Source organism: Anolis carolinensis, chromosome 2, assembly GCF_035594765.1.
Source record: "Anolis carolinensis isolate JA03-04 chromosome 2, rAnoCar3.1.pri, whole genome shotgun sequence".
In the NCBI taxonomy this organism is placed as follows: Eukaryota; Metazoa; Chordata; class Lepidosauria; order Squamata; family Dactyloidae; genus Anolis; species Anolis carolinensis.
Window position 1 is genome coordinate 139,502,883 of NC_085842.1, and position 25,076 is coordinate 139,527,958.

At 40.3% G+C, this 25,076-nt stretch overlaps 1 protein-coding gene and 2 non-coding genes across 5 annotated transcripts in view; 1 reads left to right on the plus strand and 2 right to left on the minus strand.

The window, feature by feature from the left end:
• Positions 1-18,168, plus strand: part of narf (nuclear prelamin A recognition factor) — a 33,785-nt gene extending 15,617 nt beyond the window's left edge. For all 3 annotated transcript variants that reach the window (XM_062970667.1, XM_008104333.3, XM_062970668.1), the window contains 6 exons: positions 367-485; positions 1,717-1,846; positions 6,110-6,182; positions 7,746-7,883; positions 11,090-11,247; positions 12,689-18,168. In XM_062970667.1, the coding sequence (XP_062826737.1) occupies positions 367-485; positions 1,717-1,846; positions 6,110-6,182; positions 7,746-7,883; positions 11,090-11,247; positions 12,689-12,930 (860 nt within the window). In that variant the 3' untranslated portion in view covers positions 12,931-18,168. The remainder of the gene's footprint in view (positions 1-366; positions 486-1,716; positions 1,847-6,109; positions 6,183-7,745; positions 7,884-11,089; positions 11,248-12,688) is intronic.
• Positions 18,169-20,751: 2,583 nt separating this feature from the next.
• On the minus strand, positions 20,752-20,823 carry trnaq-uug (transfer RNA glutamine (anticodon UUG)). The gene has a single exon. It is a non-coding gene; the product is annotated as a tRNA-Gln (tRNA).
• Positions 20,824-21,137: 314 nt separating this feature from the next.
• Positions 21,138-21,209, minus strand: trnaq-cug (transfer RNA glutamine (anticodon CUG)). The gene has a single exon. It is a non-coding gene; the product is annotated as a tRNA-Gln (tRNA).
• Between the last annotated feature and the right edge of the window lie 3,867 nt (positions 21,210-25,076).

A 25,076-nucleotide genomic window follows, 5' to 3' on the forward strand; every position in this document is an offset into this window, starting at 1 on the left:
GTTGCCAAAAACGCCAGCATGGCAGTGGGTTTTAATGTTGTATTAAGCATTTGGAGACCAGGGTTTGAATCTGTGCTCAGTTGTGGGAACCCATTGTTTGATTTTGGGACATCTTGGGTCATGTTTGTTAACTTAGGGAAAAGCTATGTCAAGCCTACTCTGACTAAATCTTGCCATGAGAGTCCTAAAATAGAATCTCTACAGATTGGGGTCCATCTGAAGACACATAACAATAACAAATTTAAAATCTTGGGCCACTGTCTTAATTCAATTAGAATGGGAATTTCACTTCTTGTTTCTTGAATACCTTCTACTAGTAGTATAATCCTCAACCCTTCCTGTCTTGTTTCTGTCCCCCCACTCTAGGCTGGATTCAGTATGCTGAGAGAGTCCTTTCCAGCCTTGTAACTCCACACATTTGCACTGCAAAGTCACCACAACAGATCATGGGTTCCCTTATAAAGGGTTACTTTGCCAGGCAGCAGGTAACAGTTTCTTTTCCTTCTCTAGAATACGAGTGGTTGGAAGACAAAAAGTGTGTTTCACAGAGTGATTTTGCTCCAGATTTGTTGGATGTTGGTTTCATGGATCGTATTAACAGAGTAGCAATGCGGAGAAACCTTTTAAGTTCAGAAGGGGCTACTATTTGTCTTGGCTGGTGAGCTACAAATGCATACACTCTCTTTCTCTTCCTCATACTTTTATCTCTATTCACCTACTATTTTTTTTAAAATAGAGAAATAATACAACTAACAGAAAGCATATAGAAAACAACAATAGAAGCTCAATTAAAAAACCCTGTTATCATCATCGGTGATCACTTGTGTTCAAGTTTGATTGTCTTCTAAGTGTAATATCTTGGTGATGGGTCCATAGGTGACTGTAGAAACCTATTCTTGATCCACATGTTCTTCCATAGTGAGGACATCAATTTCCAGGTGGAAGGCGATCCTAGTCAGGGTTGGTTTGATGTGCCTTCCTCTTGACATTTGCCACTTGTGCCTCTTCAAATTCCACAACACTGTTGGTCACAGCTGATCTCCAGTTAGAATGCTCAAGAGCCAGAGCTTCCCAGTTCTCGGTGTCTATGCCACAGATTTTAACGTTTGCTTTAAGACCATCTTTAAATCTCTTTTCCTGTCCATCAACATTCTTTTTTTCATTATTGAGTTGGGAGTATGATTGCTTTGGGAGGATAAATGTATGGTCAATTTCTGCCAGAAATTGCCCAGAGTTGCACTGGAAGACCTCAAAGTTCCTAGAGAGAACATTCTGTAGGGATCTCTAGGTCCTCCAGTACAATTCTGTGGTCATCTGTAGTGGAAGTTGGCCTTTGAGTCCCCCTGGAGGATCCATAGGTTCCCAGAAGGTGTAATTGCAGGTTTTTTAAAAAGTAGTTTTTCAATTCACTTTTTAAAATTTTGTGGGGATTGTGCACCCTTAACTCCCACAAAAATCTTGGGCCTTCTGTAGCCTTCCTCTGTTTTGCAATACATCTATTTCTCATGGATATAAACAAACATACATTACCTTGCAAAGCAGCCAGTGCCATAAAAATCATCCCTGAAAAATAAAGCAAATGTTCCAAGGAAGGTCTCATAGTCAGGAGTGTAATAACATCAAGATTCTGCAAATAACTTTTACCATCCATTTTGCTGCATTTCCTTCTTAAATGTACTTGCAATGTTCTGATTGCATGTTTCCCCTCTCCATCAGAATCTATCCTCTGATAAAATCTTCCACATAATTGTGGCACCTTGCTATGACAAGAAGCTGGAAGCTTTACGAGAAGATGTTTATGCACCTTTGTATCATTCACAAGATGTTGATTGTGTTTTAACCTCTGGTAAGCACCTTCTTGAATCATCTTCCTTCTAGATTTATGTTCAATTTTTATTTATTTTTTACACAGGAAATGATGGGGAAACAAACAGTAATAAAAGGCATCCTCATTACTACAGCGTGGTGTTTATAGAGAGAGAGGTAGAGGTAGTGATGAGCAGAGTAAAGTGCTTTGTGTGTCCTCCTGTTGTCAAAGTATGGTGACATCAACTCTTTCCAGAATTGTAGTTCTGTTGGATCTGTTTGGGTATCTTTCAGGCTCTAACTACAAAACAGAGTGGAAGATCCTGTGGGATCTGTGTTCCCAAAAAGTAACCTTGCCAACCTCTGTACATGAAGTACTCTGCCCAGATGTTGTGTCTGTGAAAGATTATCACAGTACTATCAAGCAACCTGAAGTTTATTGCATTTAATGCCAGCTTTGGTGTTTGTGGGAAAAGGTGTTTTCCCTATGTGGTAGGAGGGAGGGAGGAAGGCTACTGCAAATTTTCTCTTGCTTAGATTGTTGGGTACAACTGAAGTAATAGCCCTGCTGTATTCTCCCAGGTGGGTCACAAAAGTAGGATGAGCCCTGAAACTGAGCAGGAAGTCAGACAGGCAACAAGCAACAACTTTGGCCAAAGGATTCACCAAGCCCCAGCACAGTTTTTAGCCCAACCAACACACAGAATTACATATAAACTCTGGAGGATACAGCAGGGCTGGTATTTCAGTTCTGCTTAACAGGATGTTTGTTTTTATTTTGATGCTGTTGCTGCTGATGGTACTCTGCAAGTCTGCTTTTTATTCCGTGTCCTGCACTTTCCAGCCAGAAAAAGTTGCCCTGGGACTTCAGGTGAAAAGTCAGGCCCACCCGTAGGCAGGGAAGCGTCCCATTTTCCCCATAGTTCCAAGAACATGTGTATTTACTTTGTTAGCACAGTGAAGACAGTGTGGCTGCTGTGCAAACTGGAACAAAGTCATAAAATATATTCAAGAAAGAAATAGATAAGAGAGTTGCAGGAAGACCACGCTCTTAATGCTTTGAAGGTTAACTCTTTCCCCAGCCATGTAAATTGTACAAATATAATACTAAGGCAGTTTACATATGCTTATCTCAAACATTCACTCCGAAACAAGGTCTGAAATACAAAAAAAGGCGCAATCAGTCTATACAGCTGTCGGCCTATCCTCACCCCCATCCCTACTCCAAGATAATCCACTTGCACCCTGGGACAGCTGGTGACATGATTAGCCCTATCTGCAAATGGCAGCGGCCACTGCAAAATGACTGAAAGATGCAGACGTGTTCCTACTCTTGCCTTTAAGCACTGAGAGGCAGTGGTGCAGGCACCTCTTAGTCAGCAAGGGCATGAATAGTTTGTTGACTGGATATTAGTGCCAGTGTTGGCACAAGCTGCTGAAGTCAGCAAAAGAAACAACTACCCAGTTGGCTGCTGTGTGCCTTCTCAGTGCTGATTTCGGCACATTTAGCCACAGTACTGAGAGAGCGAGCCTCAGGAACCTTCCCTACCACTAGCCGCCAGGCAGGAACACTTTGTTTTGCTAGCAAACCACCACACTGCCACCTGCTGGCTATCCGTAAATCATCTAGGACCATTCTTGTTTTTTAAATACAGTAGAGTCCAACTTACCCAACCCTCGCTTATCCAACATTCTGGATTATCCAACGCATTTTTGTAGTCAATGTTTTCAATATATCGTGATATTTTGGTGCTAAATTCATAAATACAGTAGAGTCTCACTTATCCAACACTCGCTTATCCAATGTTCTGGATTATCCAACGCATTTTTGTAGTCAATGTTTTCAATGCATTGTGATATTTGGTGCTAAATTTGTAAATACAGTAATTACTACATAGCATTAATGTGTAATGAACTACTTTTTCTGTCAAATTTGTTGTATAACATGATGTTTTGGTGCTTAATTTGTAAAATCATAACCTAATTTGATGTTTAATAGGCATTTCCTTGATCTCTCATTATTATCCAACATATTCGCTTATCCAACGTTCTGCTGGCCCGTTTATGTTGGATAAGCGAGACTCTACTGTACAGTAATTACTACATAGCATTAATACGTATTGAACTACTTTTTCTGCCAAATTTGATGTCTAACATGATGTTTTGGTGCTTCATTTGTAAAATCATAACCTAATTTGATGTTTAATAGGCTTTTCCTTAATGCCTCCTTATTATCCAACATATTCGCTTATCCAACATTCTGCCGGCCCGTTTATGTTGGATAAGTGAGACTCTACTGTATACAGAACATTTCTACAACCGTAGAACCATATCTATGATTTCATTTATCCATGTCAGAAAAAATATGCCCTCTCTATGCATTTTAGGTCCTCCAGTGCAACTGTGATATTCTTCAGCCAGAAGTCCATCATCTCAATAGGGCTAGTTATCCACAGTTTTACATAACCACACACAGCCTGGGACTGTCCTGTGAAATGCCTTTCAACTATGAACTCTTGACCCAATGTGTTAAGCAAATCATTTTAGGTAAAATTAACAGGATTCAGTGGAATCCAAAAATGCTATATTTTGACTACACTATGTAATTAGTTTCTTTTGTTTCAAAACAAAAATTCCACGGTTTTCATTTGTTCCACAAAACGTTGCAGTTGACACCTGCTATCTGCATTGGCAATGTAATAGCTGCTTAGTTTCCTCCTCATTTATACATGATGGCAGCTGGTGGTTTTCATATGAGTGGGGTGGTTTTTAATTTGAACTCTAAAGATCTATCTAAAGTGCTGGACTTTATCCCCAAGATAGATTCCACACAGTTTCTTTAAAATTCAGATTAAAATCCAAAACAGATCCACTGCCAGCTGACATGAGAAATACTAGCTGGTTTTTTTAAACATGGAAATCATAATGAGAAAGAAAAATTGCTCTGCTAACAAGAGCAAATGCTGTCCAAAACAAGATGGAAAGCAAGAGTTAGCACAAGTGTAAAATGATGCACACTGGCACATTTGTTTAACTAAAAAATGTATACAATAATGCTATCTAAGCTGCTAGGTGCTATCCCTGAAAAAAAGATCTTGCTGTCATTGTGGTTATTTCAGTGAAGACAGCTATGGAGAGGTCAGCAGTAGTGGAAAAAGATAGCATTTCTGTTGCCAAAGGAAAGAAAGTCTAGAAGGTACAGTCCAAGAATGGACAGTGTAGGATTAAGGGGTCATTTAGAGCGTCTTCATTAGGAGGAAAGCAGCCAGTGGCGAATGGGGGGGAGGGGGAAGTGGCAGCAGCAGTGGTGGCGGCGGCGGCGGCGGGGAAAAGCACTGGGTGGCAGTGCTGGCAGGCCACACTAATGGCTTGTGCAAGCCAAATGCAGCCCATGAACCTTATGTTGTGCAAACCTGGTCTAATTAAGCCTCTGTCATTTCCATCTGACATAGGCAGTGACAAGAGCAGCATAGTGTAGTGGTTTGAACTTTGGAATATGATTATAGAGACTAGAGTTTCTCTCAAAGTAAGGCAAAGACAAATGATAAGTTGGTAGGACAGAAGGTAGTGTTTTATTTATTCTTGTTAAAGTACGGCTGGGAAATCGTAACAACCTGTTTAGGTCAATAAACGACTATTCCCATCATCCCATACCATGAAGCAGGTTGACATAGATGGATGGGAACTGATTCCCTGGCCTTCCGGTAGGCCTTTTCTCTTGTCTTTAAGTAATGTAGGATAGATCTAGAATGCTGGGGGCTATTATGTGGAGCTGAGCTGAGCTGCTGAACTTGCAGACCGAAAGGTCCCAGGTTCAAATCCCGGGAACGGCTTGAGCGCCCGCTGTTAGCTCCAGCTCCTGCCAACCTAACAGTTCGAAAACATGCAAATGTGAGTAGATCAATAGGTACCGCTCCGGCGGGAAGATAACAGTGTTCCATGCGGTCATGCCGGCCACATGACCTTGGAGGTGTCTATGGACAACGCCAGCTCTTCGGCTTAGAAATGGAGATGGGCACCAACCCCCACAGTCAGACATGACTGGACTTAATGTCAGGGAAAACCTTTACCTTTACTATTATGTGGAGAGCAGTTTGTTATTGCTGCAGGACAGGATACTACGTTTTCCTCAAGATGTTACCCAAGTTTAACTCTTGACATCATCAGCCAGTGTTGCCAGTGATGATAGAGGATGGGAGGTGTAGACTTGGAACATCTGTTGCAGGGTGCAGGTTTACAATCTCTGTGTCAGTGCCTTGCCCTCATTCCATGTGATCTCTCCAGTCTATTTTTCCTCTTACAGGTGAAGTCTTCCAAGTCATGGAGCAGAGAAAAGTATCTTTGAAAGAAGCAGCTGAGGTGCCTTTTGATACTTTGTAAGTACCTACTTTCATTTTGGCAGTTTGAATTTTTTTAAAAAGCAGGTGTGAAACACAGGATATAATTATTATGATCTGGTATATTTCTACAATAGTTACTTCTGCAAACTCAGTAGAAAAGCATGGAGCAACACTGTTTTCTTCAAAGAGACGGCTACATCTTAGAACACCTATCAGTTAGCTCATCCCCAGTTGCAAGAGAAGACTGCACTGGCTGTGTTGCTGGGGGACAAAAGCAGCCCCAGGCACTTGGGCAGGCAAAGTTTAATCCCCAGCTAGAGTATATTGGTCCCATTATTCTGATGGCTGTTGTGGGCCTATATATTCTGGCCGGGATGTGGATTTGCAATAGTATTATGGTTTAATAGTCAAAGCAATGTGTTGCACTTAGAATAGAATGTTCCATAAAGTCATCATTCCAAGACATTGCAAGACAATGCAAAGCATCACTACTGTAACTAAACTTTTTCTGGATATATAACATTTTCCCAATTTATTGTGGTAATTTAGCCCTTGTAGTGAAACAGGAGGCCTTGATAGGAGCTTTTAAATGTCTCTGTCAAGCAATTTGATCCTATAACATAGAGCCCATCTACACTGACTATATAATGCAGTTTAAAACCAACTTGAGGCTGCAGTGGCAACAAAATGCACACTGGCAACAAGCACTATAGCATGTATCTAAAGATATGCAACACTTTTTTTAAAAGTCCCAGGAAAATCGAAGTTCAGCCCCAAAGTGTGCTGCAACGGATTCCAGTGTATCCCAGATCCAGAGCAAAATCAACTCTGCAAAATGCAGACCACATTGTTGTCCCCCACCTCTTATGAAGCACATTATAGACTCCAGAAAGGGGAAAGGGCATGGCTGAGTAACAAGGGGCTAATCAACTTGCTGTCACTTTCCATTTTTTCACATGGAAATGGGAAGAGGACTCTACAAAGTGGTTTGGGACTAGGTTCTGCAGTAAATGTAATCACTTTCCTGGCCTGAAACCAATTCTAGGCATAGCGATCTGATTACCTGCCTATATTTGGACAGCAGAGCAGGTATCTGAAAAGCTTTTGCTACTGTAAGGGGATAAAAATTTAACACCAATGCCACTTCACTGTTTTATTGTGTGTCAGCCCTCCCTAAGCAGGTGACCTCCTGTTGTCTTGGACCATAGTTTCCATCATCTCTAGGAAGCATAGTCAGTGCGGACTGGCCCCATTAATTTGGAGTGGCCAACAGTTTAGGGAAGACTGGTATATCTTCTGTTTCATGATGCACATCCCTGGGCAGATAGTGGCGCTGAAAATATGAATAGGTCTCAGTGGACTATGCAGTGAAACTAAACTTCTCCCATCATCAGTACATCACCCACTCATTATAAATACGTGTGTAATGATAGGTTTTTTTATTCTGTTAATTTAACATAGTTAAGTAATATATAATTTATTGTTGGCTGAGAACTTGCCAGAGTTTAAGTATTTACCAGCTAAGCTCTGTAGAATATTCTTCATTTTCACAAGGTCATCCTACTCTTCACATTCTTGTTGATTGCTTTTTTCCATAAGATTTGGCGGGATAAATGAGAGTGATTTAATGCGGCACGATGGAAGAAGGTCAGATGGTTACCTGGAGCACATATTTAAACATGCTGCCAAGGAACTGTTTGATACTGAAGTGAAGGAACTCACGTACAAAGTATTGAAGTAAGTTGTGTGTCTAAGTTAAATTCATAAAGCAAGTTTTGTGGACGAGTTTCTAGGTTACATTACAATGAATGTAAGCAAGGAACCATGGCCAGTCATGGTACATACACCATCTGTATCCACATACTTTATTTATTTATTTATTTATTTATTATTCAAACTTATAGTTGAAGACATGTGCCTTTTCTATACCCATTAGACTGACAAGAAGGAACTCAATTTTTTTTTGTATCAAGCCAATGGGTACTTCAGTTTTAACAAATGTAATACATACAGCAATAATAATAATAATAAAACTTTATTTATACCCCGCCACCATCTCCCCAGCGGGGACTCGGGGCGGCTAACATGGGGCCATGCCCAAAGCAATACAATATAATAAAATATAAAACAGCATATCATAACATAATTAAAAGTAATACAATAGATAATAATAGACATCACATCAAGAAATCAAGAAACAGTAAAACAAGAGCAGGCCGCATGAACACAAAGATAAAACCCGGAGTGAGAGGGACAGAGGGGTACTCCAATGTGGACAGGGACATATGAGAGTGGGGCAGTTTAGAGGATAAATGTTCGGGGGGGAGTAACACAGAAATATATAACAGAAGTTACTCACCGAAAGCACAGCGAAAGAGCCATGTTTTCAGGTCTTTCCTAAAAGCTAACAAAGTGGGAGCTTGCCTGATTTCGGTAGGCAGTGAGTTCCATAGTCGGGGGGCCACAGCAGAAAAGGCCCTCTCCCTTGTACTCACAAGACGGGCCTGGGATATAGACAGTGGTGATAAAAGGGCCTCCCCGGATGATCGTAAAGATCGGGCAGGTTTATGGAGGGAGATACGGTCACGGAGGTAGGTGGGTCCCAAACCGTTTAGGGCTTTATAGATGATGGTCTGCACCTTGAATTGGGACCGGAAGATGAACGGCAGCCAGTGGAGCTAGTATAAACATATACTAATACTCATGCTAAAATATTCATATTTAAAATACGTCACTGGCATTAAGCAAACATTGTAAATTTTTATAAAAGTAAAGGTTTCCACTGACGTTAAGTCCAGTCATGTCTGACTCTGGGGGTTGGTGCTCATCTCCATTTCTAAGCCGAAGAGCCGGCATTGTCCATAGACACCTCCAAGGTCATGCGGCCAGCATGACTGCATGGAACGCTGTTACCTTCCCGCCAGAGCGGTACTTATTGATCTACTCACATTGGCATGTTTTCGAACTGCTAGGTTGGCAGAAGCTGGAGCTAACAGCGGGCGCTCACTCCGCTCTCGGGATTAGAACCTGGGACCTTTCAGTCTGCAAGTTCAGCAGCTCAGTGCTTTAACACACTTCGCCACCGGGGCTCCAAATTGTTTTAAATGATAGATTTAAAAAACCCTTTCATGATTTTCTAAAGCCCTTGGCATGCATATAAAATTATTAAGTCATTTTGTAGGGGAAAAAAATCTACAATTCAAAAGTCAGAACTTGAATGTAGCAATTGCTAAGAAGTTTATAGTTTTTAGTTTGACTATAGAATTACAGCCTTGGAGGAGGAAATTCACATAATAATTACCTGAGTGTTCTGGATGAGCAAGTAGTATGGGAACATTTAGCAATCTATGTTGATTTCTGTGTAATGAATAAAATAACAAAACATGGGCAACATACACAAACATACACATGCCAGATTCTAAAATGTGAATCTCCTCTATCTGCCTTCAGGTACTGTGGAGCAGAGCACATTTAAATGTGCACTTGGGAAGGCTTTCCAGTATGACTCGAGATATTATTGGACTGTGTTTCCCATTAGCTCCAGTCATCATAGCTCATGATGAAAAGTGACAGCGATTTTAGATTGTGAACTTCTGGAGAGCACAGCGTCCCCACTCTTGCATTATGTTTTAATATGTAAATATAAAATATTTAAGCACAATTAAGACAAATCCTTTGTTATTGTGGTGTTGACATCATTGTATTCGTAGTTGTAGTTGTTGTTTTCCTTGTTTCTGTTTAATATCCAGCTAGGCATCCATATTATACAAGAATAGACTATTTCTGTCCCTCCAGATGTTGACTAATTCCTACTGTCATTGGGATTGACAAGACTAGATGTCTAACAACATCTGGAGGGCTATATTCCATGTAAGACTTACGGTAAACAATGCCAGTCATCCTAGTAATGGAGGGAGCTGGAATTTAGAAGTCACATGAAGCATATGAGCCTGAGAATGATGAGCAAGAATACATAGCTAAAACTGTTATTTCCAGTTGTCTTAAAACTAGCTCAAATCCCAAGAGTCAGACAGCACATCCTGACACCACTTCATGGGCAACTGTATTTTTTTAAACCTTGGGCCGAATTATTTAGGTATGTGGCTGTTTAATCAGCATTATCCTTGGGGTTCCAAGGCCAGTAGGAAACAATTTATAAAACAACACTCAGATAAAGCACAGCTTCTAATAAATCCTTGCTCATTTCTGTTCTCTAAATTCTTAGAAGGCCATATGACCTCCAAAAGATTCTTGAGCTGCAATGTAAGTTGAGCAAAAGAATTTCAAAACAGGGAACCCAATTAAGTATGCCACTTCTATTGCAGTGTCCATAAAGTGAACACTGTCCATAAAGTGAACACTGGAGATAAAGGTAGTTTCTTACTGTGAAAGGTCATGGCAGCTTTTATTACAAACTACTTAAAGCTCCTATTTTGCTAGAAAAATTGAGCATTTCATTATTTTAAAAATGTGTAAGTTAAGTGTCATTTCTTGTCTGAGAGAGGACGCAGAACTTTATACTATCAATTGATAGTTGAACCATCATAAGGCAGCCCTTTATCTATTACAGTAGTTAAAAGGAGCAATTGCGACCATATCTAGTAGCCATTCCACTAGGCCAAAGACTATCACCATTAGGAACTTGTGCAAATATTTTCTCTCCAAACCCCTTTTCCTTCCATTGTAATGAGAATCTTTTCTGACATAAAAGGGATATAAATGCCATAAATATATATTCACTTGTGTGGTGAATGAGCTAATGAAAAGCATTACTTAGCATCATGTAGAGGACGTATCTGACCTCCAATAGTTTCAGCTATCTACATCTACCCTTGCCTGTCACCTTTTCTCTTGTGAAAGACCCAACAAAGTATTTTCCAGTTGTCTTGAAACTAATGCAAGACAGAAGCAGTCACACTGTTTCACTTTCTCTGTCTTTTCAGAAACAAAGATTTCCAGGAGGTCACACTAGAAAAGGGTGGTGAGACGGTGTTGCGCTTTGCTGCAGCTTATGGCTTTCGAAACATCCAAAACATGGTCCTGAAGTTGAAGAAGGGAAAGTGTTCTTACCATTTTGTAGAAGTTCTAGCCTGTCCTGGAGGTAACAACTGAACATGAGATCTGTTTTCCCCCCTCCTTGTATATAAGCATGCAGCAGGCCAGCCTGCTTCAGTTCTATGCCATCCAGATGAGTTGAACTATCAATGAAGGTGACTGGAGATATAGTCCAACACACTTGGAGGGTACCAATAGTTTGTTGTAGGTAGGCATAATGGTTCTGATTCCCTCCTTTGTTGGTTTTGAATAGGAGATTGTGTTTTTGTTTGTTTGTTTTTTTGTTTGTTTTTAAACCCCCTAAAACCAAAGTCTGAAAACGCTTGGGTGAGTGTCTATGTTTTAACAAGGCAATGAAATGAGCCTGGCATTAGCATCAGTCAGGTCTCCAAGGGGAAGGGATTGCTCATGGATAGAGTCCCCTTGAGGAGAAAGGTGAAATATAAATAAAGTAATTCAATAAACACAGCTGAGAAAGTCCAGCAGAGGGACACAGAGAAGGACCTCCTTGATAATCATATTTGATATATCAAATATCCAACTTCCAAGTGTTTTTGTGCAGTGCAGTTAAAGAAAAGATATGCTTCAGCACTGTATTTCCATGTAAAATATACTGGCTTTGGCTTTACAATAGAATATAAAAGTTAAGAGACAGAACAGAAAAAAGAGGAAGAGAAGGAAACCCTTCAAGGGAAAAATTGATTTTTTCAGTATTGTTGATGATACTAAATTGATTAACATTTGCTAAAGTCTTACCGCACTAAAATTATAGTGTAAGGGTTCTGTTGTTTTTTAACCTGCAGCTCCAGGAAACCCTACTAAGCATAGCACTGGCCAATACACATTTAGGTGCCTCAAATGTTAGCTCTGTTTCAGATTGTATTTGACCTACTGATTCCACAGATGGCACAATTTCCCTCTATTTGCTCTAGGTTTTGAGATACAGAACATACGGCATTTAACAATCGCCATATGTTCACCCATAAAACCATGATAACCATATCTAAGAAATTAGAGCTGATGCAGTCTATCCAATGCAATTTTCCTGAAACAACACCCTGAATAACTCCAGGAACAGGCCTAATAACCAAGACATCAAGGGATTTTTTTTATTGGGTTGTGCAGTCCAAAAGACATCTGTGACGGAGACCACAAATTGGCCACCTATAGGGGATCGAATTGAATTACTGATAAGGGCCAGTCCATATAAACCTAATTGATGTGGTGAGCTTCTGAATTTTATCTGGGACAGTCAATGTATTTTAGATTGCACACATTGGATTTTAAGTATCTAAACCCTATTGGATGCAATGATTTGTGTGAAACATTCAGAGATGTATACCAGAGCATGTATACCAGACATAATGAAAAGAAAGGCATACTCTTGCTCCACACCACACAAATGAGCAGCTTGTGCTCTGGCCCAGTGTGTTTCTCTGCTTAAGCAAACCATTTTTCTCTTTTTGTCCTTAACCATCCACAACTAGGGTGCTTAAATGGAAAAGGTCAGGCTCAGACTGAAGATGGAAAACCAGACAAAGCTCTTCTCAAGCAGATGGAGGAAGTGTATGCTGCAGTTCCTGTCCAACTTCCAGAAACCAATGGGCATGTGCAGAAACTTTACCAGGAATGGTTGGAAGGAATGGACTCTGTAAAAGTCCAGCAGTCGCTGCATACAAAGTATAGCTCAGAAAAACCAGTGGCTAACAGCTTGGATATCAAATGGTGACCACTCAACCACTAGACTTGCACTAGGTTTCTTGCACATGCAGCACTGGCAACTATTCTATGCAAGAGACTGGAGCACTGACTCAATGTGTGAAAAAAACTGGAACTGTCTTTCTTCCCTGTTTGAACTTTGTAAAGTCAAATTATTGTATTGTATATGTGGACCATACCTATTTAAGCAGAGCCCAATGTTGTATGTATCAGAGGCATACCGAGCTTCTAGACTTCCAAGATGGGCATCATAACAAGCTCAAAGCATGTTGGGATGTTCTTTGATCTCAGTCACATAAGTAGATGTGTTTGTTTGCCAAGAATCCAGTGCCATGAATTTCACTGGTCTCAAAAAGGAATTTTGCTAAATTTACTATTCATCTAAGACTTTGTACAATTGCCAAACAATATAAGATACCAAAATATGATCAAACAAACTCTCCAGTAATATAAGTTAGTTCCTACCATAGCACACCACTACCACTTTATAATATTAAGGGGATACTTCAGATTGGATTGTGCAAGAAGAAAAACCAGGAACTCCGACACCTGGAGGTAGTGAGTTCTTTTTTTATTGACTTTAATATCATTTGTTTTGCTGTTTTGGAAAAGTAGGGAAAGTGTCTTGTTTTTTTGCCTTCCATTTCTAGCCTGTTGGTCTTTCCCAGGAATACTGAGATCCTAACCTTCCAGTGAGATTAAGACATATTGTTAAACATTTTCAGCCAAATACCTTCCATATCTTCAGTATATTGGTTTTCAAGAGATCCGAGTAAAGTAAATAATTGGAATGATTGAAAGATAACATAATTGCAGATGCAAAATGGGATTATTGAGCAAATGTTTCAGGAATGGGCAAGTTGAAGGTAGTGAAGCTGGAGATAAGTTATCAGATACCGAGGCAATCAGCCTGAAACCAGAATACCTAAGACTGAAGAATAAAATGGAAGTAAGTGTGTGTGAGAGAGCATGTATGAGTGTGTGTATTTGCTTGTGCCTTCAAGCCACCTCTTGATTTATAATGACCCCCACAAATTTCATGGGCTTTCTTAGGCAAAGAATACTTAAGAGGTGGCTTTCCAGTTCCTTCCTCTGAAATATAAATCACAACACCTAACATTCATTGATGGTTTCTCATCCAAGTACAAAACGGCCTTCCTTGATTAGCTTTTAGATCAGACAAGATCTGTTGTCTTTTAAGTTATTGGGCTCCAGAAAGTAATAATGTTATTGTGTGCCTTCAGGTTGTTTCTGACTTAGCTACCCTGAGGTTAACCTATTATGGTTTTTTGTCTATTTTATTTTAATTTTTTTTAAAGATTTTGACATGAGGAGCTTTGCCTTTGTCTTCCTCTGGGGCCAAGAGAGAGTGATTTGCCTAATGTTGCCCAGTAGGTTTGCATGACCAAGTGAGGATTTGATCCTGTTGTCCAGAGTTACATACTCAAACCACTACACCATGCTCTCTCAGAAGTTAATGTTCCTTGATGTTAATATAGTTCACTGTACTCTTACCTACTTATAGGCAAAGTCCTATGTGATTTTTAAAGGTTATGTCTACTTCTACACGTGTATTGTAAGCCCTGGGCGAGTTTACTGTACTTGAATCTTGTCAGCACATTCTACATGTGTAAGCGCTTTCTATCTTTCAAAAGTCTTGGCTCAAGACTATGGGGCTATGCTAGTGATTCCTATTTAAAATGTTTTATTGCTGACAAAGGCTTCAGTCCCTATAACAAGGATACCTGAACCCTTACTGAACTTGGTAGCATTTGGTAAGCAGCTATACCTAGGTCTGCATGGTTAGTTACAAAAAGTAAAGCACTAAGCTAACATGCAAGCTCCCATTTGTGACATTAGTACATTGATAGGAGTATAGTGTATGCTCACTGAAATGAATGGAAATTGTAGACCAGCAATATGTGATGAACTATGCGCCCTTATCCCTTAAAAGTATTTTGGAGCAGCACTTTAGCCTCTCTTCTCGCTTCTCCTTCATGTGCTTTTCCTCCTTAACAAAAAAAAAATACGGGTAAGCTTTGTTGTGATTTTACCATGGCATTCACACATTCTTCTGACATTTGTAAGTGACTGCCATATAAAAATGGGATCTTAAGGCTGCCATATTTATGCTGTAAGATTTGAAACCTGATTATTGGTGCTTCTTTTCGTTTCAAGTGTCTTTAGTTCTCAGGCAGGTTCTCATGGCAATAGAGGCAATTTCCATATGCAGTGAAAATTTTGCTCAGAAGCAACTCAATAACAAAGTGATATAGGAAACAAAGTCAGAGTAAAGTGTCATGGCATTTGACATGGAAACATTTGAGTAGCATGTCGTTAAGCGGTATAGCCAAGGTATATTTGAGGGTTCACAAAAATCAGGTTAGAGGTATAACACTTCTTTAACATAAACTTTGGTTCCAAAGTTAGAAATAACATGGAAAGAATAGGAATAGGCTCCTACACTGCAAAAAAGAAGAGCAGTTCAATAAGTTTTACCAACGTTATTCAAATCGGTGCACACATGTAAAATTAAATGTCAGGAAAAGTTTGGATAAGCAAACAAAAATATTTGTACCTTCCAAAGATCCGGATTTTCCCCCCTTTCAGCAGCCTCGGTTTTTGTTTGAATTTCCACTTCAGTGCCCCTATGTAATGTTATTGTATCTTTAAGTCATTTCTGACTTTTGGAGACTAGGCCAAGGGGTTTTTGGCAAGATTTGTTCAGAGGAAATTTGCATTTGCTTTTGCCTCCTTTCAGGCTGAGAGCATGAGTCTTGCCCAAGGTCACCCATGGCCGAGTCTCCAGAGTTGGGGGGTTAGCCATAAAGCTAATTGCCATTTTCTGTCTCTTTTGGTTTTCACACAAGGCTAGTAAGGGATTCTAGAGGAAGCTGCTGTCATTTTGCCTGCTGTAGGCAAACACGCACAACTAGAGAAAGATCAGCTGAAGTTTCTCGCTCGTTCAAACTTTACTGCCTTCTTTACTGTAGATGCAATTGTTCCAAACCAGCAATTGGAAGTCTGTTTCTTCCAGTTCTTCGCCCCTCTCCCAATGCAAACAGAAAGGCAGGCAGAAAAATACTTTGTAAAAAGGGCTTCTTTGTCAGAGGCTTTGTCAACTGAGTTATGCCTATATCTATTTTGCTTTGGTGCCTTGGTAAAAAGGAATGAGAAAAAAAGATCACTTAAGACAGGTACACAAGTAATGTATGCTTGGGCTAGGAAAAGCACTCAGAGCAGCTGTGGTAGTCCTGGACATGCAGGTGTATAAAATCTAAAGGGTGTCTCTGTATGGCTCTTTCTTAGTTTCAATACTCCTGGTTCTTAACCATTTTTGTACCGGCTCAAATTGGTGCCGGATAAGGCAGTCTTCTCCAACCTGCTTTAGCCTTCTGTTAACCATTCGGGTTGGAGATCATGGGAATTGTAGATCAACATACTTAGAAGATGAACCTTAGGACAGTCTGTTGAAATATTGGGAAATTGTTGGCCCATCTGTATTCATGTTCGTCCTGAGTCCGTCCTAGAGGGGAAGGAGATACACTGGATGTTTTCCATATTCCCACCTGTACAAAAGTTGCAAGAGACACTTCCATATGAATGTATCCAGAGAGGTCCATATCCCTAAGGTAAAACAAAAGCACTGATGTGCAGTCCCTGATATCTTCCTGGTATGGTGGCAATCTGATTTATTCTGTTTTCATGGTTCATATGTGTGTCCCTCATATGAAGAGAGAAATGGAGGACGCCTTTTCTTAAATGCTGTATTTCAATTTGCATCCAATTTTGTATATAGGGTTTTACTATATGTGGAAGAGTATCTGTGTATATATAAAGGTCCTTGGTACAAATCTGGAATTTAACTTTACAAACCTAACTTTCAAAGCATTCCACCAGGGATTGTGCTGCCTGCCATTTGCTGCAGCAAAATGAAAGCTTTCAACTGCAATTCTATCAAAAAGCTGCATCTGTGTTCTCAACTATTGACCAAGATTATAATCTGATGTTATTGTACTGTACCAGGAACAAATGAGCGAGAAGCAAAGTTACAAAATTGTGTAGTTCTCTTTCCAGGAAATATGAAACTGGACAAGCTTGACAAAAAATCAAGTCATTGGAACCTTTACATTTAGAGTGACTGGCACTGGAGTTTGTGTTGATATGCATAACCTGGAACTATCAGTAGATCAGACAAAAAGGAGTATCATGCCTTCAAGAATTTCTAGCTTGGAACGCTAAACAGGTGTTTGCCCCTCTGGTGAAAAATAAATGCTGCTTTATGTATTCCATAATCTCATATAGTTGAAAAGGGCTTTCTGTGTCCCTTCCCTTATAGAGTATTAAAGAACCTTCAGAACATGCCAACACATTGAAGCAACATATTACAAATTCAAAATATTACATGTTCTTCATAAATTAGTATTTTCAGTTAGGATCCAGCACTCATGAAAAGTCTAGAGTCGATGACATCTCAAAACACCTGAAATCCATAGTACAGATCTCTTGATAGCATGAAAATTCATTCAAACAGGGCAAAACCACACACGCACACATTTATAATTTTTGTATACATGGAATCATAACATAAGGCACGTTAATATACTATTACACGTACTAAGACAAGGTTTCACTGAGCAGCACAGCAATGCATTCCCATGTACACAGAAATAATGAATGTCTGGTTACACAATTGGCCAATGAAAGACAAATTGTCTTGCATTTACTTCTCTAACACCAAGGTGCATCAAAGTAAAATGACTGAGCAAAAATCACTTACTAGAATGTAGTCCCTTTTGTAATTGCACACACAACACTTGATTTTGGGATTGTCATCTATAACAAATCTTCCAGTAAAAGCCAATAAGAGTGCAATCCATTAACGACAACTGTGAATTAATTGTTATAAACATTTGTGCAGAATGTGGACATTACCCACAAGGTACCTTTTCCCCTGGAAATCCACTGTCTTGCACTTGGAGTAAATTCTTTGCATCTTGTTACTGTCATCAGCCAAGCTTAGGAGGAGAAGCAGACAATGTTTCTGGGTAAATCTGGTTTTCAATATTTTATTTTTTCATCTGAATGATGTATGGAAATGCTTCATTTCTGGATAGATTGAAATTCTATGTGAAAAGTCTGTATATGTATGTACAAGTGTACATGTGCTTTAAAGAAAGTTTTCTCCTTTTTTAGGAGTTTGAAAAGATTAAAAAACAGGTGAGAAGTGTTTCTGCCAAGTCGTAAATTCTGCTGCTGTAGTTATATTCTAATGTCTTATACTTGTTTTACCTCAACCCAGGCACGTTTGCCATGACACATATTCATGGGAGAGCCAAAATTAGGCTAGTTACCGCTTTTCCAGTTCCTCTTACAGGTTGTGGGACTATTTCTGTTACCACCTCACTTACATGAACAGGGATGAGGAGCTGAGGAGTTACTCCCTGGCATAGCCAAGTTACCATTGGGTAAGCCACTTGAATAAAGCTAGGGCAGCTCTCTCTCTCTCTTACACACACGGCTTTTTTGAAGCAGTTGCCCAACTGCAATGGATGTAAACCATATGACCACCATACCCAGTAACTCTGGTTTTGTTTATCCAGATCCAATAAAACATGTCCTCTCTAGTCATTTTCTGGGTCCTCTGGCATGACTGTATGGTATTCTTGGGCCAGAGATCCTTCATTTCAATGTGATCAACTATTATGTACAGTTTTGTCAATCCATACAGTTTGGGAACAAGTCCTCCATAGATATAAAGGCCATACTGCATTGTAATGGTCTGGGAACTAAGCTGATAGCACTTGATAGCAGGGTAGACCACCTGAGACTTGTAGCAGAGCAGCAGGCCGCAATATGAGGAAGGGGAGGAGGCAAATTAATGTTTTAGTTTGATTTTTTCAAAATTATTGTAAGCTGCCTCGAATCCCATCCTGGGAGAAAGGAGGGAAGCAAACACATTACAGTGTTCCCTCACGTATTGCTGGGGTTACGTTTCAGGACCACCCACAATAAGTGAAAATCCGCAAAGTAGGGACACTATTTATTTTAATATTTATACATTATTTTAGTAGTTATACACTATTTTAAGTCTTTATCAACCAATCGTGTGTTGATAAATTGCCTCCTCCTATTGCCGCTTGGGCTCCTTTTGTCTCCCTTCGGCTTCTTCCTTCCTTCCTTAGACTGTAAATTGTAATTTTTTATGATTTATAATAGTCTTTTAGAGTTTATTGAAAAACCGCAAAACAGTGAATCTGCGAAAAGTGAACCGCAAAGTAGTGAGGGAGCACTACATAAATAAAGGATATCAAGGTTGCTCTCTCACTAGAAACCTAAATGACTGAAGTGAAACTAATGCATTTTAGATATCGTAAAGATAAAGGTTTTCCCCTGACATTAAGTCGAGTCATGTCCGACTCTGGGGGTTGATGCTCATCTCCATCTCTAAGCCGAAGAGCCGGCATTGTAGACGCCTCCAAGGTCATGTGGCCGGCATGACTGCATGGAGCGCCGTTACCTTCCCACCAGAGTGGTACCTATTGATCTACTCACATTTGCATGTTTTCGAACTGCTAGGTTGGCAGAAGCTAGGACTGACAGCAGGAGCTCACTTTGCTCCCTGGATTTGAACTGCTGATCTTTCGGTCAGCAAGTTCAGCAGCTCAGCGTTTTAACCTGCTGCGTTACCGGAGGGTTGGATATATATTATATGAAAACTCCTGGAAAAGACACCAGTGGTCAATAAAACAAAACCCTCTGAAAAGAGGAAGGCCACACTATGGATGGACTGAGTCAACCAAGGAAGCCATTCTTGAGTGTGCAGGAATTGATGACTGATGTTTAAGCCAAATAAATACAACAACAAAATGGACTATCTGCCCACACCTTGTTAAGAACCTAATCAAAGTAATAGCTATTTGGGTTTCACACTAGCAATCATGGGCTATTTCCCTCATCCTTGAGCCAGAGGCAAAATATTGTTATGTTTCAATTTCTACTTCACTTTTAAATATTATTTTGACTTTCTTCCTCTGCCGTGCCTTTTCTGGATGCTTTTAAGTGAATAAAATACTAAAATTAAAGCTCATAAAACCAATATAAATCACTAGGAGCAGTCAATGCTCTTATCTATTGAGATGTGTATCTCACATAGTTCCGGAAATGAATGCTGAGCTGATTAATTTCCAGGAATTTAATTCATTATGGATATAGATAGTATTTCTGGAAAGAAAGCCCACAGGACCCTTTGCAGCCTGATGCACATGAAAAATCCAATAATCATGATGATGATGATGATGATGATGATGATTATGATGAATTTATTACCTGCCTCTCCCTGTGGTTTGAAGTTGGATACAGCATCATTAAAACAAATAGAATCTCTTTCCAAGATTCTTCCAAAATACAATTTTAAAACCCCGCACAATAATCCTGTTTACAATCACAATTGAACATATGCTCTTGAAACCCCTTCAGTTCATTTTTTCCAGGAGTTGTAGTTTTACAAGGTCTTCAACCTTCTGTGCCAAAAAGTGCTAGTGCCTCAGCAAACTACGAGGAGTCCATAGCGGTGAGCCATGACAATGAAAGTTGTGTCAAATTGCATTCATTGTCCAGTGTAAATGCACCCCGTGTGTCAAAGCAGAGAAACTGCATTTAATAAAAAGGGAGAAAGGAATTATTACTTGTGCTGGCAGCTACTTTAGTCCTGCTACTAAAATGGGTGTCCCACAGATTCCTGTACTTCAACAGCTCTAAATAAAAATACGAAGTTCATAAATACTATTTCGTGTTTTCCAAAACGTCCCTTGTGAATGAACACAATTTCAGGTTCTACCGAGATTTGAACTCGGATCGCTGGATTCAAAGTCCAGAGTGCTAACCATTACACCATAGAACCAGGTGGCGGCTCAGCAGCCAGAAAAGTACCCTATTAGCACGTCCTTCACGTGATTCCTTTCCTGATTGAATCTTTTTCCTGTTTTCTATTTACGTGCAAATTTTAAAGCGACACACAGTTTTTTTCTAAAGAAAGACACTTGTAGTGTACTGTAAAACAATTTTGTCGGTGACATGGGCTTCAGATTAAGCTACTAGATTTCATGACGTTCAGTTTCAGAAGGACAAATGGGGTTTTTTTTGCAAAATATTTAAAAGGGGAAAAAAGGAAAAAAGTTACTTATTTATATTCTCCGCTAAAATATTTCAACCTTTAGGTTCCACCGAGATTTGAACTCGGATCGCTGGATTCAGAGTCCAGAGTGCTAACCATTACACCATGGAACCGGTACGTAAAGGGGCCTATTTGTTTTCTACTTATTCGTGACGTAAGCTATTCCTTTCCTTCGGCTTTCTCAGCGAAAATCAATTTAAAGAGACAGGCTCCGAAATTGTAATAGCAGAGAAATACTGAAAGCCTCTGCCTTATACAGCAAAAGGAAAATAAAAAAGTGGTTACTGAATTGTGACACTGTAGGGTGAGGGATATACTGGGTGCGCCTGCTCTGCAGAATTAATGCACAGTTGACACCACTTTAACAGCAGCTGATCAAGACTATGATATCTTGGGAATTGTAGTTTTACAAAGACTTTAGCCTTCTTTGCCACAAAATGCTGAGATCTCACCAAACTACAGCATCCAGGGTTCCATAGAATTGAACCAGGGCACTTAAAGTGGTGTCAGACTACATTTACTCCATAGTGTAGATGCAGCCACAGCCTGTCCTCCATAGCCACTGTTTCTATATCCACGAATTTCAGCATCCACAGCTTGACATTTCTTTTCTTTTTTAAAAAATCCAAAGGCAAACCTTGATTTTGCCATTTTATTATGCCATTGCATATCATGGGACACAAGCTTCGACGCAGTTGGGATACACCAGGTTGCTGTGAGTTTTCCAGGCTGTATGGCCATGTTTCAGAAGCATTCTCTCCTGACATTTCACCCACATGTATGGCATAGTTTGTGAGGTCTGTTGAAAATTAGGCAAGTGGGGTTGATATATCTGTGGAACCTCCCAACAAAGGATTCCCCCAGGCAGGAAGCAGCCAGGTTTTGAAGCTGCAAGACTATTCAATGCTAAGCAAGCTGGCCTTTTGCAACATTCACTCTTGCCTCCAACAGAGAAGAGTTCTTTCTCCCACCCTGGACCTTCCACAGATAGATAAACCCCACTTGACTAGTTTCCAACAGACCTCACAACCTCTGGGGATGCCTGCCATAGATGCGGACGAAAAGTCAGGAAAGAATGCTTCTGGAACATGGCCAGACAGCCCAGAAAATGCACAACAACCCAGTGATTCCAGCCATGAAAGCCTTCAACAACACATTTTGAACCCCAAACCATTTTGAACCCCAAACCTCAGCAGATACCAAGGGGCCCACTGTACTCCATAATAATAATAATAATAATAATAATAATAATAATAATAATAATAATAATAATAATAATAAAACTTTATTTATACCCCGCCACCATCTCCCCAACGGGGACTCGGGGCGGCTAACATGGGGCCATGCCCAGAGCAATACAATATAATAAAATATAAAAACAACATATCATAGCACCATTAAAAAATACAATAAATGATAATTGGCATTACATCAAGAAATCAAAAAACAATAAAACAAGGGCAGGCCGCATGAACACAAAGATAAAACCTGGAGTGAGAGGGACAGAGGGGTACTCCACTGTGGGCAGGGACATATGGAAGTGGGGTAATCTAGAGGATAGATGTTCGGGGTGGGAGTAACACAGAAATATATAACAGAAATTACTCACCGAAGGCACAGCGGAAGAGCCATGTTTTCAAGTCTGTTTGCAAAATAGTCTACATGGATTTGTTGTTTTCATTCACAAAATCACCCAAGATATGGTATAAAACTACCTTCAGGCTATGTGTGTCAGGTGGGCATGACAAAAGTGAATGTTGTGTAATTTTGTTTAACTCATCCCCAAGACTTCTCTGTAGGTATATACGAATATCCTAAAATTTAGTGGGACTTTTAGGGCTTCTGGTCCCGAGCATTTTGAAGAAGGGGTGCTCAATCTGTAATATATGCCATCTCTGTGGTTTGTGTGTCTGGTTATGTCCACTCTGACCACAGTGCATACGTTATAACAGGCCTGGGCAAACTTGGGCCCTCTCTCCAGGTGTTTTGGACTTCAACTCCCACAATTCCTAACAGCCTCAGGCCCCTTCCTTTCCTCTTTCCCTTTTCCCTTCCCCACTTAAGCGGCTGAGGGGGAAAAGGAAAGAGCCTGAGGCTGTTAGGAACTGTGGGAATTGACGTTCAAAACACCTGGAGGGAGGGCCCAAGTTTGCCCAGGCCTGCATTAGAAGGTTCAAAACGCAACTTAGCAGAAGCATTTTAGCCTCCGGGGTATATTGATAAAGGACAGAAAATCTGCCCTTACACGAATGTTTTTGTGGTTATAACAAACTAGTTATACTTTATTAAAGTGATCATAACTATTATGATAAAAAAACAGCCAGTCCTCTTCATTTGCTGGGCTGAAGGGCACAGGATCTCTGTGAAAGTGAAAAAACATGAAACAGTTGCTGTTTGTTTACCTGAGAAAACACATTGCAGGAAATGTCTACCTCTTCCAGCGAGACTCTACAGTCAAGAGCCACGGGAAGTCGAACACAGAACTTGAAAGTGCATTACATGGTCAGTTGTAAACTCATACAATGCAGTTTAGTAAGGAATGCCAGGGTTTCCAATAGGGTTGTCCAAATATTCGTTATGTTTCTCGTTTCGTAATTATTTCAGATTGTTCTCGTTTTTTGAAACGAGTATTGAAACGTTTTCCCTGGGCGCAACTGGCAATGTAATTCGAACCATCATTGGCCCATTCTCTAATTGTTTCTTAAAATTTTCATTAATTTTTTTAAAATATTTTTTAAAAATTATTTTTATTTTATTTTATTTTATTTGTTTCTGCAACCTAGCATGAATGGGAGCCTAGCGCAGCCTAACATGGCTGCTCCCTGGCCAATCAGAGTCTTCCACAATGGCTGCCAAAGATGGGGGCTAGCGTCCTCCGTGTCCACGTGGAGGATCTCTATAAAAATCCCCAACCGCAGCCAACCCAAGCCATTCTGGGTTGGGATACCGAGGAGAGAGGGTGTTTGGCGCGCGCTGGGAAGCTGCTGCTTGCTTGTTTGGGGGAGAGAGGGCTAACTGGGGGTAGAGTGTTTCTGTTGTTGCTGGTTCGATATTGTGTTTTTTTGGGGGGAAATTGGCTGGGGGCTTGGGGCAGAGTCCTTGCTGTGGCTGGCTTTAGGGAACTTTTTTTTTCCAAAGGACGTCTGCGTCCCTGCTAGTGCTGAGCTTGGGGTGCTTTCCATCTACTCCTGAGGGAAACCTTTTGCCTTTCTGTTTTCTTTTTTGGAATTTAGCAATCACCACATCAGCCCTTCTTTGCAATCGTGAAAGGGGGGGGGGGACTTGAAAATAATAGTTTCCGAAGGATGTCTGCGTTCCTGCAAGTGCATTGCTTCCCTCCCGCTCCGTTTGTAATCCCAAGCCCCCGGGCTGAGTGTTATTGCAGCAATCACAAAGACACACATTGTTTTCAAACCTAAAGGGTACATTGGAAGAAATAGTTTCCAAAGGACGTGGGGCACCCGCCAAGGCATTGCTTCCCTCACGCTCCATTTCTATCCCCAAGCCTTGGGCTGAGTTTTATTTCTGCAATCACAAAGTCAGACATTGATTTGATTCAATAGAGGGTCCACAGCAATTTATAGTTTCCAAAGGACGTTGCCAATCCTGTCAAGGCATTGCTTGGCGTGTGCTGCATTTCTAATCCAAAGTCTACACAAGTAGAAGAGGGACTTTTACAGTGATAAGAACCTAATTGAACAGGAAATAAGACTTTCAAACCAGGAACAGGTTTCTTCAAATATTGAAAAATAGTGTATTATAAAAGGTTATGAAAATTCGCCAAAAATCATAGGAGACAGGAAACATTCTGCAATTTGTTGAGCAAAGAGGGTGGAATGTGTTCTCCCACTGTACCAAATTTGATGAGAATAGCTCAAGAAATGAGGGCGGGAGACCCCCAGAAAAGTCCCCCCTGGTTTCCTGTTTTTTGGCGATTGCACATGCGCGTCCGCCATTTTAGAAACATTTTAGAAACATTA